At 35.0% G+C, this 18,344-nt stretch overlaps 1 protein-coding gene and 1 pseudogene across 1 annotated transcript; one reads left to right on the top strand and one right to left on the bottom strand.

Annotated features, from left to right (window-relative positions):
* Positions 1-882: 882 nt before the first annotated feature.
* LOC104086845 (large ribosomal subunit protein uL23-like) lies at positions 883-4,886 on the bottom strand. Its single transcript, XM_009591189.4, has 2 exons — positions 4,528-4,886; positions 883-1,644 (listed from the first exon to the last, which is right to left on the bottom strand). The coding sequence occupies exons 1-2, from the start codon at positions 4,708-4,710 to the stop codon at positions 1,123-1,125; spliced, it is 705 nt and encodes a 234-aa protein (XP_009589484.1). The 5' UTR covers positions 4,711-4,886; the 3' UTR covers positions 883-1,122.
* A 2,938-nt stretch (positions 4,887-7,824) lies between these two features.
* Positions 7,825-8,627, top strand: LOC138905363 (uncharacterized; annotated as a pseudogene).
* The last annotated feature ends 9,717 nt before the right edge of the window (positions 8,628-18,344 follow it).

Here is an 18,344-nt window from a genome sequence, read left to right as displayed (position 1 = left end):
ATATAACGTGCAAGAGAAATCCTAGTAATTTTAGCTTTAATAAAATCAAATTTGCATAGCTAGAGAAAGCACTTCAAGAAATTTCAATGGAGGAGTACTTTTAAGAAATAATAGATTAGTGACGCAGCAATTTTGTAAAGCTTCATAGCTCGAGGATATTTTGTAACTTCTGCATAACTAAGAGCTTGTTAGAACAATATGATATCATAAAATAAAAATAAAAAAAATCAGAGAGAAGACATCTAACCTTGACTTCCAAATATACCAAGGAATCAAGAGAAAATTTTCAAAAGAAGAGAGATTGAGGAGGATTAAGGGGTCGGTCAGCAGAATTGCTGTGGAATATCTAAGATAGGTCCATCAGGCCCCAGAGGTGATCAATTGATCATTGTTCATAAAGTAGAATCCACCAGATCTTCGACTAAATGATAAAATTAAGACAAGTGCCAATGGACTTGTTATGCTTTCGCGCTTTGGAATATTTTCGTATATATAATATATTAAAAAGTATTTTACCCGGTATATCTTGGTTTTCAAATTTCTTGATTTCTTTTACAATTTATATACAATCAGCGTAGTATCTGCAATGACAGAAATAAAACAGAATAGTTTCTGCAATATGTCACCATCTTCTCCAACTAATGTTGGCATTAGTTCATTTATTTACCATGAATTCAAGAAAATAAAATAAAATATCGTTCCCAAGTCAAAGCCAAGTGTCAAATGGCTTCATTTACTCAATATTTACAAACCTACAGTCCAAGCTAAACTAGGAAAATGATCATAATTTGGCACTCTTTTTAGCTAGAATTTGGAGATGAACTTGTAAGCAAAAATTTCCCACAAATTATGATTTCCCCCCACCTTTTTGGGTAAATAGGAGGGCATTAAACCAAGATGTATATTCCATACAGGAAATTTAGCTTAACAACAATGTTTGAGCACTATTACTTCTCTGACAACTGCCAAAATTAATAAGGTACAACTAACACATGTACCTACGAAAACTATAACATTGCAGCATAAAATCACCAGAACACAACTCATATGCTGGTAGTTTCTATCTCCAACACCTTATATAACAGCCAGATTGGCATGGAAAGGAAGACAGAAAATAAATCTTTAGATGGCTTTGATTTTCTTTGCCACATCTATAGCACTATGGTTCGGTATCAGCACAACATATGCTTTCTTTGTTCCATCAGGCATGATCGATGTATTTATTTTCTTCATTTCAATCTTAAACAGCTTCTTTACAGCATCCCTTATGCTCTTCTTGTCAGCATCTTCGTGAACAACAAAAACCAAAGTATTGTGACGTAGTATATTCCCCATTGTAGACTCGGTGATCAGAGGATATCTGATAACCTGAAAATATTCGACTCTGTTCTTCCGTGATGCACTACTGTTGAGATTTTTGGGGTTCCTTTCCTTTCTCAATATCTTCTTCCGTCCAGATGAGACTGAGTTTTGGATATATAATACATGCCTACTGGTTGATTCGCCAGATTTTACTTCCATGGCATATTCTAGCCTGTGTTTCTTGGCATCGCGCTCCTTGCAACCTTCAATTTCACCAGATACAGAACACAGAGGCCTTTGCAGAAGGTGAGGACCTTTGGCGTTGAAGCTTGTCAATAATCCCTAATAGCAAGAAGGTATCAGGAAACCACTTTTATTTAAGTGCAACTGATAGTCTGATACTGGACTTGAACCAATTTTTAGTCCAGGAAATGCGATGTTGGCAACCATTAAAGCTAAGGATCGCGTGACAATAGACCAAAAACATCAAACTATTCTAGGAACACAATCTTCAACTTGCATTTTGCCTTTATTTGTTAGATCTTAGGCAAAAAGAGAGAAGGGTCACAAATCATGAGAAAAAAATCAATAACCTTCAAGCACTTTGTCGCATTTCCTCATAATAGATTACTCTGCATAAACTTCCCATACACTCAATGTTGACAAGCTTTGAAGTATCTTTATTCATGTGATGCAACGACGAGAGCAATAAGAACTAATGACCACTTAAAAGAAAGCCAAATTACTGTTTCAAGGATATGTGCTCCCAGTGTCAATAGACAATGGACAGTAGTATAAAATTTGAACATTGGGTTGATTTGGAGCTGAGAATGAGGACATTTCAGATGTCCAAATGGGATAATATTGACAGTTTCTTAGACCTAACTACAACACTTATCGTCTTATAGTATCTTATCATTTTGGATACACTTATGTCAGATTAAATCTTTTGGTTTAGGCAACAGCCTTAAATTGCCTTAGTAAAACCCAGAATAGCATCCAAGGTTCTATTATCCCAACCAACAAGATGCTAATACAACTTCTAATTCACAGCATCCACTAGAACTAGATGATCAGAACAAACTTATTCATAACCACATTCTTGGACCCACCAGCTCCAGCTAGAACAAAGGAATGCAAAAGGAAATCGGAAAAATTAACAACTAAGGATAAACCATTACAAAATTCAGAAAGCTATCAACAAAAAATCATACTCATCCATTTCAGCGTCTATATGACTTTTTCCATCATGGGACACATTATTAATAAAAGCACATCTTCTTCGCTTAAAGCAATGAAGAAATGCGAAGCGAGGGGTCATCATTCACCATATGCAAATATGATAAAACACACCTTATGAACTTCACAGCGACTCAGTAGTAAAGTTAATTAGGACTTCCACACAATGCAAACTCTGTTTCCAAACATTTCCAAACATCTAATCCAAATGTTTGCCCAAACAACACATTATCACCGGAGAGCAAGAATTCCATGTAAGGCAGACATGTCAAAAGTATTTAGCTATCACAAGGGCAATAATCGTGCCTTTTTGTATGTAAGCCAACTTATAAAGTTAAGAAAGCACAGAATTAGATGCCTTCTAAACAATCAATGGTAAAAGTAAGCATCTTTAACGCGAGAATACAAACTTCGATTTCTCCTGATATAAAGCAGGAAATAGAAGTTAATAGAGTTACCTTTACCATCCTTTCTCAATTTCAAATCACTTTATCTTCTTGACTCATACTAACGGATGTATCGTGCTCTGGTGATTTATGTAAGGTTGCAGACGTCAATTATTAGTGAAGAGAAAAGCAATTTGGAGAAGAAACGGGAACACTTCTAGGTGATCATCCAGAAAGAAAGGTTACATACTTTGAAGAAGGTATTTGTCCAGGGCATGCATGACTTATTTTTTGACAAAAAACAAAATATTGTTATTCCCTTTTGACAATAGTGCCGGGTCCAAGCTCATTTTGCCCAATACTTTCAGGAAAACAAGGCCAATAACTCTGAGACTTGTATAGTAAGCCCCATGGCAAATGAGAGCATTGCCAAATTTGATGCTGAGAAAATATCAAAAACAAAGGATATGAAATGAAAGATGGATAGTTACTTGAGCTCAAGATAACTGACCACATTAATAAGAGATCTTAAAAGCAGCGAAAAGGGATCTGAAGATAATACCCAATTCTTTTAACCTTTCATCTAGCGGTTCTCTTATTTCTAGATTCTTCTCTCTGGGACTAACACAAGATATTTAAGTTGAGCTCGAGTGACCCGAAATGTTTTGCTATCTGAAGAAGGAGAAGAACGAAAGAACAAATGAACTTGAACTTATGAAGAACGAAAGAACAAATGAACTTGAACTTATGACATACTAGCATTTTATCCAATGATATTTTCCAATCAATCTATCATTCTCAATCTTCCAAAGGTATATCAGGTTCCTTTTTTCTCGACTTCTTTCAAATACCAGAAGAGAATGATTTCACTTTCTTCTATGAAAACTAAGCGCTGAAGACCGAGTGATATCATGACCTGCAGCAGAATAGTGTCTTACCTCTGGGTGTCTAATCAACTACTGCGCCTCAATGCATTTGGTGGACTTGCATATATACTAGATTCTACTAGCAACTATTACCATAAAATATAAACCAATGCAAGATTCCATTTCAAAAAGAACCTTTGAGGAATAATTACATTTCTCATTTTCCTCAAAGCCATAGGCTCAAGTTCATCGGAACCTTATAACGTTAGCCTTAAAGGAAATCCTAAAGCGCAGCAATATTCAGCAAAATTGAAGAAAGCACTAAACTTGAACAAAATGTAAGGCTTAAGAGCAATTTCTTATGTCACAGAAGAATGCATAAATACTTATTCAAGGAGATCAATAGACTGGCGATAACAAAGAGTTGAAGTTGCTGCTTCAACCTCAAAATACGAATGCGAGAGTATAAGTATTTCCACTTTGAAATAGAGTTTACACGCAGTGATTCAACAAATAGAAGATCACGATACACTATTATATAGTTTATTAAACATCATCTCAACTAATTATATAGATATAACCGCATATGCAAATTAAACAGTAAAACCGCATATGCAAATTAAACAGTAAACATCATCTCAACACGTATATGTCTGCCTGCGTGTGTGCGAGCAAGGGGAGCGAAGAAATAAGGAGTTGAAAAAATAGTAATAATAAATTTTTAAAAAACTCACATCGTTGGTCAGACGGGAATAGTCGAGAAAAGAGCATAGCTTTATAGAAGAAGACGACACTTGAAAGGGAACAACGGCGAAAGAAGACGGGGCCCTGATGATTGATACTAAAGACCTGAAAGTCTGATCCTGGCGGCGGCCTGAACGAACAATAGCCGCCGGAGATGCTATTGCAGCAGCCATGGGATATGGACGGCGTCACCGACTAAAGAGCAGCGAGTAAATCCAGAAAAGTAAAAAATAATAGGGTTTTGGAGTGGAAGAATCGAGAAAGAAACATGCTTTCTCATTCCCGTCAGCTGAACAATGCACGAGGCACTACTAGAGAGAGAGGAGGGTGATTTCGCAAATGTTCTGCTTTAAATTATATTGCAGTTTGGTCCCTATAGTTGTATGTTATAGTTTTTGTCCCTCTACCAGTGGACCAACTTCAAATATTTGGAGCAACAAATAGTTACTCATACTAACTTTCCTATTCATCAGATAGCTAGAAAAAAACACCAAAATTTTGCAAGCCACAGTAGAATTTGTTCTTATTATAAGAGCTTGGATCAACTGGTCGCTCTATTTATAATGTCAATTTGATCCAAGTACTCTTACTGCAAATGTTGATTGATATACTGATTCATTCCAAGTTCTCGATAACTTGAAGATCACCACCAAGCTGACAATCGACGTTTGAACACTTCCACTGCAAATAGATAAGTCGAAGTTCGAGTCTATTGCACGATAAAAGAGAACATTGTTGTCTTGTTGGTCCTTCTGGAAAAGGGTGGGGGTTATTAAAAAATTAATTAAAAAGAAAAACAAACGAAGTGAGAGATCTTTCCAAATTCAAATGACCACCAAGTTCACCTAATAGTTGTTGGGATACACTATTAACCGTAGTTTACACATAGTATTGCATTTTATATTTTATAGAACAATTATTTATTTAATGTATTCAATTCAATAAATTATTATTTTAAATAGATCATTTGTTATATGTATGTCCTTTAGTTATGTAGTAGACAATTTAGTATATGGAGTTCTAGCTCATGCACAGAAGATTAAATTGCCGGTTCTCATAATTAATAAACTATGTTCACAATCGAAGATGTTATTGGGCAAAATATCTTGATGATTGTAGCACAAGATTATAGTATAATTTGTCTTGATTATGGAAGTGGTTTTACTCCGACTTCTTGTGCTAGTATACTTAGTGTATATTGAACGGACCAAGTAGAGAAAAGATGTTTTTGTACTGAATATATATAAAACATTCTCTCTAATTCATTAAATGAGCTTATACTCATAATCTTGATATAATTATTATGATCAATGTGATTTGTTTATTATTTTGATTAATCAAAAGGTACAACTCTATTCAGAGTTAGTGTATGCCTAATAGATTGGACAATGACGAATAGCATTTGTGAAATAATAATTAGTTGATAGAATTCATGACTCGGTTTTGAGTTTGATGATACCCTTTTATGTAAGCTTATAAGTTTTCATGTGAAAACCCAGTCGATGGATTTTGTATCCGTCACATGAAATAGTTTAAGCAAAATTATAGAGGATTTAATTAGTTGATTAAATTAAATTATCAGTAATTTAATTTAATTAACTGGTATTTGTGATCTTAACATGGGGAGTTAAAATAAGTGTTAGTGAATTTTTGAAATTCATATTGAGGAATTCAATTGCAGTTTTTAGTGGAATAAACTGCAATTAATTATAGTAGGAATTAATTCATCCAAATTTCTGAATTATGCTATAATTGGTAGCCTCTTACTATTTTTGTGGTCTCTGTTATACCTAGCAAAAACTTAGGCTTGACTTGGGTAAAAAATGACTTGGGAGAAAAGTCATCGTGTAGAGTTAGAGTAGGATTCTACTTGCACAAGCAGAATCCTACACGTTTTTGGAGCCTTCTTTGGTTGGAAAACGAGTCTACATAAGGAAGACATTTTTTACCCAATAACTGACCTTTTTCGAGTTGTATTGTTCTTGCCCACTTAAAGCAATTTCGTCCAAAGTCTTACTAGGACCATAGCAAAAGACTGCAGTCCTGGATTCTTGCTCTGAGGAGGACCTATGCAACGTTTTCAAGAGGTTAGTGGTTTTTAATCTCGTAATTATATCATTGTCTAGTTTACATGTATAAGATGCCTGAATTGTATGCTTGCTTCCGCTGCGCATGTTCTAATAATTGGCATCAGACGTCGTCTTACATCTAACTAGATAATATAATACATCATAAATAGAGTAATATTTAAAACGTGTTGTTAAATGATACATGTTTGGTATGATTATTCTATGAAAATAGTAGATTAACATATAAAATACAATATTATTTTGGTATGGTTATTCTATGTCAAAAATGTGACTGTTTTAATTAGTATTTTAATTCTGAAATTATGGATTAATATACATATGCATAAATAATGGTGTTATATTTCATGACAATCTATTTTTATCATGTTTTTGTTGCGTTTTTTTTTTAAAGAGATAACAGTGTTGATTTAATAAAAATGTGACCGTTTTGAATATTATTTCAGTTTTGAAATAATGGATTAATATACATAAAGTATGAACAGTGGTGAAAATAGTGATACTTTTCCCATATTTATTGTATTAGATCCATGAAAACGGTTATTTTTATATATGAAAACGACACTGTAATTTTATAATAATATTATTTTGAGTTCTGAAATCATGAATTAACATACATAAGTATATTATGTGATTTGAATGAGTCAAAATAATCAAAACCTTAAAAAAACACCAAAAACAAAATGTTTCGAATATGTCATGAATTTGGAATTCTGAAATTCTGTCGAACTACGATTGAGCTCAAATTTGGTAGGTTCATCGAAAACGACCCAATGAGCAATACTCATCAGCTTTGCTCATGACGTACGTTATTTTTTGGGCATTCAGGGTCGTTTAGATGGGGTTTTGGCCATTTTTCTATTTTCTGGAATTTGTTTTAACTAAAAAAAAATCTTAAGAAAACAGTGATGGTAGGGTTCAATTCCCATGATTTCCAATCATGTTTTACAGTAATATAATGAATTTATATGTTGACATAGGTCTTCATCCACATCGGATAAGTTCATTATAGATGATTACTGTAGTTTTGCCTCTAGTTATTTGATTAATTGTATTAACTCTCCAACTGAGTTATATATTGATTCTATGAAACTAGAGTTTATAAAAGTGATATTTATCAATATTAAATTAAAAGTTTACTCACCATCTGAGTTGGTTCTATTTTAATTTATGGGGTAAACATCTTATCAATCAGATTAACCATGTCTTCATTCAACCCACTTACCTCAATTTTGAACCAAAACAAGTTAGAAGGACCAAATTATGTTGACTGGAAAAGGAACCTTGATATTGTCCTAACTGCTGAAAGTTACAAATTTGTAATCACTGAGGAGTGCCCAGAAAAACCTGATGAAGATGCCACTGATGATCAGGTTAAGGCATATGACAAATGGGTCAAGGTTGATGAGATGGCACGATGTTACATTCTTGCCTCTATGGCGAATGTTTTGCAACATCCGCATCAGTCTATGGGGTCTGCTTATGATATGCTCGAAAGTCTCAAAGAGATGTTCGGTGAGCAAAATTGTACGTCTAAGCAGACAATCATGAAAACCCTTTTGAACACCAAAATGGCTAAAGGATCATCGGTCAGGGACCATGTTCTGAAGATGATGGGTCTTTTGAATGAACTGGAGGTCCTTTGAGCTGTGATTGATAAGGAATCTCAAGTTGAGATAGTCCTGTAGACTCTGTCTGACAGTTTTCAACAATTTTGCTTGAACTATAATATGAACAAAATGGATTTGTCACTGGCGAAATTGTTGAATAAGTTGCAAGTGGCAGAATCTATTATCAAACAGCAAGCTCTAGTTGTGGCACTAAATATTGAGAAAGCTTCGGTTTCTAAGTCGAAAGGCGGTAAGAAAAAGAAGAATCAAAAGGTTTTGGCACCTGGAGGTGCGGTTGGTGTGAAAAAGCCCAAAGGAAAGTGCTATCATTGCAAGCAACTTAGGCATCACAAAAAGCAATGCCCTGCCTATCTGGCAAAGTTGAATAAGTAAGGTAATTCGAATTTAAATGTCGTTGAAACTTGTTTAGTGGTTGTCTCTACCATGTTTTGGTGTTTAGATTCAGGATCCACTAATCATATCTGGACTACTTTGCATGGGTTTCAGGAAATGCGACGGCTAAGTGAGAATGAAGTTTGCATTTTTTAAGCCAATGGCGAGCCAGTACCAGCTTTAGCATTATGAGATATTAGAGTTTCGTTAGTAGTAATAGAGTTTTAATTTTGAAAGATGTTTTCTATGTACCTTCTATTAAAAAGAATTTGATTTTGGTTTCGAAAATAATGGATGCTGAGTATAATGTTGATTTTGCTAATAACTCTGTTGTTATTAAGTTTAATAAATGTTTTATCTACACTGCTGCTAGAGTACATGACCTTTTTATTCTTGATATATATTCTCATCTGCTACAACCAAAAGAATTAAATAACATTAATCTTCCACATAAAAGAAAATATATCTCTGAATTGAGCCAAACTTATTTGTGGCACTTACGTCTAGGTCATATAAATCTAAATAGGATCTCGAGATTGGTTTCTGATGGACCTTTGAGTTCATTGAAAGTGGAGGCACCGCCAACATGCTAATCCTGTTTAGAAGGTAAAATGACCAAGAGACATTTTTCCTCAAAAGGAAATAGAGCCAGCGATAAGTTAGAATTAATTCACTCTGATTTGAGTGGCCCCATGAATATACAAGCAAGAGGTGGTTTTGAGTATTTTGTGACTTTCACAGATTATTACTTAAAATATGGATACATTTATCTGTTGCGCCATAAGTCTGAATGCTTTGAGAAATTCAAAGAATTTAAGACGAAAACGGAGAAACGACATGATAAATATATCAAAACATTGCGAACTGATCGTGGTGGTGCATACCTTTCTGCGAAATTCATTTAATACTTATCAGATTATGGAATTACATCTCAATTATCTGCCCCAGGAATACCACAATAAAATGGTGTGGCAGAAAGAAGAAATAGAACCCTTTTGGAAATGGTTAGATCAATGTTAAGTTATTTTAATTTGCCTTTTTCCTTTTGGGGATATGCCTTAGAAACAACAAATTATATTCTAAATTTGGTTCTTTCAAAGTCAGTACCTTCAACCCTAGCAGAATTATGGACTGGGCGCAAGCCAAGTTTACGGCACATTCGGGTTTGGGGTTGTCCAGCACATGTGCTGAAACAGAAAGCGGATAAATTGGAATCGAGAATAGAAGTATGCATATTCATTGGATATCCAAAAGGAACTAAAGGAGGTTTATTTTATTGTCCCAAAGAAAAGAAGGTAATTGTTACAACAAATGCCAGATTTTTAGAAGAGGACTATTTAATGAACCATATTCCTAAAAGTAAACTAGTTTTACAGAAATTAAGTAATAGAATAACTAATAACTCATCTCTGGAACATATCTTGGAATCCAGTATTGACATACCACTGCATTATCATAGTGGGAGAAATGTTAATTGGCAGCAGAACGCACAAGAGCAATTTCCTAACATCTCACTACCCCAAAGTAGTGGGAGTAATATTGAGCAACCTCAGATTGTTCAGCAACTTGAAATTGTTGTGCAGCCTGCACTTCAGGAAGAAGTTAATGATATCCCAGCACCGCAAGGTGTGGAGGATAACATTGAAACTTCAGTTCCGGAAAATGATATTGTGATTCAACAACAAAATCCAACTGCACCTGTAGTGACTAGTCGTAGTGGGAGAATTATTAATAAACCTCTCCGGTTTGTGCTCTTGGGAGAATCTTATGATAGAATCCCTGAAAAATCTAATATAGAACCTCTTAATTACGACGAAGCACTACAGGATACAGATGATGATAAATGGGTTGTTGCTATGAAATCTGAAATGGAGTCCATGTACTCCAATCAAGTCCCGGCTCTTGAAGAACCACCTACTAGAGTCAAACCCATTGGTTGTAGATGGATCTATAAGAAAAAAAGATGAGTGGATGGAAAAGTGCAAACTTTTAAAGGTGGGCTTGTTACAAAAGGGTTTACTCAAAAATAAGGGATCGATTATGAGGAAACTTTTTCGCCAGTAGCCATGCTTAAATCCATTAGGATTCTCTTATCCATTCCTGCTCATTACGATTATGAGATTTGACAAATGGATGTCAAGATGACTTTTCTTCATGGAAGCCTTGATGAGTGCATCTATATGGCACAACTAGTTGGTTTCATTAAAAGTGGCAATGAGCACATGTTGTGTAAATTAAAGAAATCCATTTGTGGATTGAAACAAGCTACTAGAGCATGGAATACTTGTTTTGACACATCGATTAAAACCTTTGATTTTGATCAATGTGAAAACGAGTTTTGTATCTATAAGAAGTCGGATGGAGATAAAGTTACATTTTTGGTTTTGTACGTAGATGATATTTTGCTCATAGGAAATAATGTGAGCATGTTGAATTCAGTAAAGGAATGGTTGTCCTCGCGTTTTGATGTGAAAGACTTGGGACAAGCGACACATATTCTTGGGATTAAGCTTATGCAGCGAAGGATATTAGGCTTATCCCAAGCACTTTATATTGATACTATTCTCACCAGGTTTAGCATGTAAAATTCCAAGAAAGGTTTTCTCCCTTTTAGGCATGGAATCTCTCTGTCAAAAGATCAGTCCCCAAAAATGACCGATGAGATAGAAAAGATGAAGGCGGACCCTTATCCTTCTGCTGTAAGGAGTCTCATGTATGTTATGTTGTATACTAGACCTGATATCTGCTTTGCTGTTGGCATGGTTAGTAGATTTCAGTCAAATCCTGGACGAGAACACTGGACTGACGTTAAACATATAATCAAGTACCTGAAAAGGACTAGGGATTATATGTTGGTTTATCACTCAGGTGATCTTGTACCCATTGGCTATACTGATTCAGATTTCCAGTCAGATAGAGATTCTAGAAAATTTACCTCAAGATATGTTTTTACCTTAGGAGGTGGAGCCATAAGTTGAAAGAGCATCAAGCAATCATGTATTGCTGATTCCATCATGGAAGCCGAATATGTTGCTGCATCTGAGGCAGCTAAAGAGGTTGTTTGGCTTGGAAACTTTCTAAAAGAGCTTAATGTAGTTCCTTCGGTTCAAGCACCTATTGTACTTTATTGTGACAATAGTGGTGCAGTTGCAAACTCGAAGGAACCAAGAATCCATAAAAAGAGTAAGCATATTGAGCGTAAATATCATTTAATTCGGGACATAACTCAGAGAGGTGATGCAAGAGTGTTGAAGATTGCATCGGAGGACAATTTGGCAGACCCGTTTACAAAGAGCTTGCCACAGAAGATTTTTGACAAGTATGTAGAAGGGATATGTGTTAGAGTTGTAGACACATGATTATGAGTCTAAGTGGGAGATTATTGGGATACTATTAACCATGCAGTTTAGATATAGTATTGTATTTTATACTTTATGAAATAATTATTTATTTAATTTATTCACTTCAATAAAGTACTATTTTAAATAGATTATTTGTTACATGTGTGTCCTTTAGTTATGTAGTAGATAATTTAGTGTATGGAGCCTTAGCTCATGCACAAAAGATTAAATTGTCGGTTCTCATAATTAATAAATTATGTTCACAATTGAAGATGTTATTGGACAAAATATCTTGATGATTGTAGTACAAAATTATAGTATAATTTGTCTTGATTATGGGAGTGGTTTTACTCCGATTTCTTGTACTAGTATACTTAGTGTATATTGAACGGACCAAGTAGAAAAAAGATGTTTTTGTACTAAATATATATAAAGCATTCTCTCTAGTTCATTAAATGAGCTTATACTCCTAATATTGATATAATTATTATGATCAATGTGATTAGTTTATTATTTTGATTTATCAAAAGGTACAACTCTATTTAGAGTTAGTGTATGCCTAATAGATTGGACAATGATGAATAGCATTTGTGAAATAATAATTAGTTGATAGAATCCATGACTCAGTTTTGAGTTTGATGATACCCCTTTATGTAAGCTTATAAGTTATCATGTGAAAATACGACCAGTGGATTTTGTATCCGTCACATAAAATAGTTTAAGCGGAATTATACAGGATTTAATTATTGATTAAATTAAATTATTAGTAATTTAATTTAATTAACTGGTATTTGTGATCTTAACATGGGGAATTAAAATAAGTTTTAGAGAATTTTCGAAATTCATATTAAGAAGTTCAATTGCAGATTTTTTGTGGAATAAACTGCCATTAATTATATTAGAAATTAATTCATCCAAATTTTCGAATTATGCTATAATTGGTAGTCTCTTACTATTTCTGTGGTCCCTGCTATACTTAGTAAAAATCTAGACTGACTTGGGTAAAAAGTGACTTGGGGTAAAAGTCATCTTGTAGAGTTAGAGTATGATTCTACTTGCATAAGTAGAATCCGACACGATTTTGGAGCCCTCTTTGGCTGGAAAATGAGTCTACATAAGGAAGACATTTTTCACCCAATAACTGACCTTTTTCGAGTTGTATTGTTCTTACTCACTCAAAGCAATTTCGTCCAAAGTCTTACTAGGACCATAGCAGAAGACTGCAGTCCTCGATTCTTGCTTTGAGGAGGACCTGTGCAACATTTTCAAGAGGTTAGTGGTTTCTAATCTCGTAATTATATCATTGTCTAGTTTACATGTATAAGATGCCTGGATTGTATGCTTGCTTCCGCTGCGCATGTTCTAACGATAGTTTTCTCTCAAAATTTCTCATGGTTTATCAATTAATTATATATGTCATCATTTGGTCTCTTAAAAATCTTATACTTTTTTTTGCCTCCACCAATAGATTAGCTAGTTAGTTGTACTAGGAGTTTTTAATAGTTTAATAAAAGTATGAATGGAGTATTTAGTTCTGACTGGATGCTAGTTTAGTTATCATACCACAATAAAATATTTTTCAGCATGAAAAAATAACACACCATTTAGTACCCCGAATGTCGTTTTATTACTAGAATACTGTCTAATACCGTCCAAAAATACCGACCGAAATCGGTCGAAAAATTAAAAAAACCGACCAATTTCTGACCGACTTTCATTCGTCGAAATTAGACTGGTCGGTAATAAATAGCGACCGAAGTCAGTCGCAATTTTTGACCGGTTTCGGTCAGTCAATAAAATTTCAGAAGCGACCAAAAACGAAAATATCTACCCAAAATACCGACCGAAGTCGATCGGTATTTTTAATTATGTAATTAAAAAATATACCGTCTGAAAATCAAATCGGGATCTGTACTGTGGCAAGGTACTATTCTGCCACTACACTATTATCACATTTTGGTTTAAGTCTATCTTTTGTTTTATTTGTACTCTTTAATTGCATTTTCGCACGAAACTAACCGATAGATTTCGTTCGGTTTTATAAAAAATATAAAATTACCGACCGAAGTCGGTTGATTTTTTTAAATGACAGACTGAAATAACCGACTGATTTCGGTCATTTTTTGAATATTAACTTTATTTTATATCGGGACGCCAAAATAGTTTCCCGCATTTTTGTTCCAAAACATAAAACGGTCGAAGTTTGTCGGTTTCGTAAAAAAAATTAAAAAATAAAATATTTTAAAATACCGACTGACTTTGGTCGATTTTTAGACCTACCGAAGTCGGTCGATCTGCCACAGTTGTTTAACCAAAGAATTAGATTCTCAATCAAAGCCTATCTTTAGAAGTACTTAGGTTACTGATAATCAAGAAATTCAATATTCTCTCGAAAATAAGAAAAGAAATCGGAAAAAATGGTGAAGTAATCAATAGAAAGCACAAGAAAGTAATTATATTCCAATGTTTATCAGAACGTGTCCTTACAAGTGAAATTCCCTTCCCTTATATAGGAATTTACAAATATAACGTTTTTTCCCTTTTATGACAGAATCATTATGAGCATTAATGACATTAATGAAGCGTTATAATTGACAACCGTAGTTGTTCATGAAGATTCTATATCGGTTTCGATTCTTCTTCCACATTAATTTGAGGTTCATGAATCTTCCCTCTTTATTGTCTTGATTTATCCTGCATGTGTCTCTTCACTGAATAATTTAGGCTCTGGCAACTGTACCTTGTTCGTCTCATGAGTGATTTGCTCGTACATGTTGTAAATCGTAACTCTTTTTAATGCGACACTCCAGTTGTCATCTTCTTAGTAATCCATGTATCTTGCACGGTCATCTCATATTAGTCCACGTGTAATATTTATTTTTTACCAATACAGATAGTCCCTCCACTTGCCGAATATTCTGCAATGGTATATTTGGGAAGTGGCACGTATTTATGGCGGGATTATTTTGCCGCCGTTTCCCATACATCATTGCATATTCTTCAGAACCATCGCTTCACATGTCACCTCCATTTACCCTTCCCAGATTACTGAGGGTTTGATTTCTCTTGTGCGAAGAGAATGCCATTGGAAATTTGACTTTCCAATTTAATTCCTAGTCCAAACCAAAGGATTACTTCGTTTCAAGCTGGTTACTTTTTCGTTTACACATATCCTTTTACGTTAGGTTTTAAACCACCTATTGACCCAGCCATTATAGAATTTTGCCATTTCTTTAATGTTTGCTTAGGACAGATTGGTCCTATTGTTTGGAGAGTTGTTGCATGTTTAAGATACCTAGCTAATTCGGCCTCTTTACCCTTCACCTTTCAACACTTGCTTCATCTTTATTCCTCTAAGTTGTTTCGTTCAGGGGTGTTTACTCTCGTGGATAAGAGTAAAGGGGTTTTTGTTAGCCCTGAAGATGATAAAGATCGTGGCTGGTATGCCCGTTTTGTTGCTGCTCCCACAAATGATTTAGTGGGTGAAGAGAACATGCCTTTTCCAGAAAAATGGAACTTTGCACGTATGTTTTTTTTTTATAATATCTTTCATCTCTTTTATGAAGGAAGAAAAAACTTACGATCCCATGGCTGTTTTTGTTTTTTTAGCAACCATGGAAGTTGTTGAAGAAATACCAGACTTCCGTACGAGTAGAAAGATTGTTGTCAGTTGCTCCTATGGAAGGAAGGTCTTGGAAATACCTTTCTCATAGGTTTGGTTTAAAAGTTAAAACTCATGGTATGCTCCCCTCTAACTTTCTTCCTTTCTTTCATATTTATTTGGAGATTTTCTAACTTCTTCTTTTGCTAGGATTTCCCATACGGGGTGTTAGTGTCGCGTCTATTACTTCATCAAGCCTTTCTTTATTCATGGCTCAAGAGATAATTTTAAGTTCTTCATCAAAGAGAAAAACAAAGAGAGCTCACGTTTATGAGGGTGAAGAGGAACGAGAAGAGGGCTCCTTAGTGCGTAAGCCTCCGGCTAGGAGATGTGTTGTTTCAGATGATGAAGCCACTCCTCCTCCAAGTTCAGTTCCCGTGAATGAGCCCGAAAGTGCCACTTTGGTGAGCTCTGATGAGGAGATGATTGCTGCACCTTGTAACTCTACAGAGCAGTTGTTTTCCCATGGGTTTGATAACGAAGATTTTGGCCTAGTTTCTGATGAAGCACCCCTTGCCTCCTTTCCAGTGCATGTTCCTATTGGTTCTCAGTTTCCCGCGCCTATTGTTGCTGCTACTGCTCCTCCCGCGACTATTTTTACTTCCTCAACTATCTCTATTGCTACCACTTCTCATGTTGAAGCTGGTTCTTCCAGTAGCAGTAGGAAGATGAAAAAGGTTACCGTTGAAGTCCCCGAGGATAGTAATCTTTTGAAAAAGTCTGGCCAAGCTGACGTATGGCTAAAATCGCTGATTGGACCATTTGAGAAGTCTAAATTGGAGAACCACGGCTCTTTGACATGGATGAATGACATTGTCCATTCATCTTTAAAGGTATAAGCCTTAGCTTTTTATTTTGAATGTGATTTCTTTATCTTTGTTTGATAATCACTTCTTCCCTTTCTTTTGTAGATCAACGTGATAGGCACAGAGATGATTAAGAGAATTGTCCATACTGAGCAGTTAGTCAACGACTATCATACGGAAGCGGACAACTGGAAAGAACAATTTGAAGGCCTTCAATTAGAAAAAGAAGTTTTAGATGAGGAAAAGTGTGCTTTGGAACAGCAAGTGAAAATGATGGCAACAGAATTGGCGATTGAAAAAGCCTCTTCCAGTCAAGTGGGCAAGGATAAAGAACTCCTTGAGTCTTCATTTGCCGAGCAGCTTTCTAAAGCTACTGAGGAAATTAGGGGTCTGAAAGAACTACTTAATCATAAAGAAGTCTATGCCGGGGAGCTTTTTCAAATGCTCACTCAGGCTCAAGAAGACCTCCGTGCATCTTCTAACAAGATCTAGTTCTTAGAGAGATCACTCGCCCCTTTACAAACTTCTTACGATGCTGCTTTGACTGAAAAAATAGAGTTGGAGGCCGAAGTTGAGCAATGGGAGAGGGATTATGAGGCCCTTGAGGATAAATCAACTCTTGATGTAAGCTGGGCTTTCTTGAACACGCGCCTCGAGACTTTGATGGAGGCTAACCAGGATGGTTTTGACTTGACTGCTGAGATTGCAAAAACTAAAGAAACCATAGAAAAAACTCAGCAGAGTCAAAACTTTTCTTCACCTGAGATCGGCCTTCCCGAGGGTGATGAACTTACTCCTGGTGAAGTTAGTGTTCAAATCTCTCCTGCTCAAGTCGAACCTTCTGCTACTGATGATGATGCCATCTTGACTTCTCCCGCTGTTGATAGTACTACTTTAGAATTTGCACCATAGTGAACATGTGTCTGGAAAGTTTATTGTATTTGTTTTTTTATTATTTGTGGAATGGTTGGTAAGCTTAATATCAAATACTTTGGTTTGAATTAAGTTTACACTCAGTTTTAACCGGGTTTATATAATATTTCATTTTGAGTTTCTGTTCTACTCTGCATTTAAAAATGCTTCAATACTCCGTGGCTTTTTGAATAGGCACGAATTATAAAAGAGGACCCTTTTATAAATGACACTTAATGAAGAAAACGTCCCAACTTCATAATGGTGTAAACATACGAAAGAAGAAATAGGAACACACATGTTTCTTTGAATAACTTTGAGGAAGTTTTGTATCATTCGAACTTTCAAATTGTATAATACTTTACATGTATTCAAGTATCATCTATAACTCTTTCGTAACTGTTTTCTTTGCAACAAATTTTGTAAAATTCAAGGGTATATCTTGCCACCCATGACTAATATTGCCTTTAACCTAAACATTCGTAAGATTTTGAAATTTAGATCCACGAGTGTATTCTTCATAGGTTTTTGAACCAGGCTTGCGTTTTTGGCTCTTGATTTTGCTCTTAACTTTCGATTTGTTGGGTTAATAATAGGCTTGACTTGAATTCTGACTTTTCCAGTCTTCTTTGCCTTCCTTATATATATATATATATATATATATATATATATATATATATATATATATATATAGTCCACCAAGTGTTTGAGCTTTGAAGTACGAAATCTCGAGCACTTGATTATTTTTGAAATCTCGAGCACTTGATTATTCCTTTCATGTGGTCCATTTCCTGAAAAGGAAAAACATACGGGACTCGGAGGTATATATAATTTAGATGATGACTGCTTAACCCTTTATATTTCCATCAGAAAGGTTGCAACCCTAGACCGGGAATAATGTTGCTTCTGTGTGTCCTTCATGTCTAATATCATCATTTGGTGTGGGCTAGCTTTTTGCCTATCATCTAAAATTATTAGTATAATTTTAACTGTACAA

The sequence above is a fragment of the Nicotiana tomentosiformis genome, chromosome 2 (assembly GCF_000390325.3).
Source record: "Nicotiana tomentosiformis chromosome 2, ASM39032v3, whole genome shotgun sequence".
Taxonomy (NCBI): domain Eukaryota; kingdom Viridiplantae; phylum Streptophyta; class Magnoliopsida; order Solanales; family Solanaceae; genus Nicotiana; species Nicotiana tomentosiformis.
Note: the sequence above shows the minus strand (reverse complement) of the source record. Positions and strands in the feature narration are given on the sequence as shown.

Bases quoted from the DNA above. Each gene is read 5' to 3' on its own strand.
- LOC104086845 (XM_009591189.4), bottom strand. From the start codon at position 4,710: ATGGCTGCTGCAATAGCATCTCCGGCGGCTATTGTTCGTTCAGGCCGC. The intron at 1,645-4,527 runs GTGAGTTTTTTA...TCTTGCTATTAG, and splicing joins ATTCCCGTCTGACCAACGAT to GGATTATTGACAAGCTTCAA.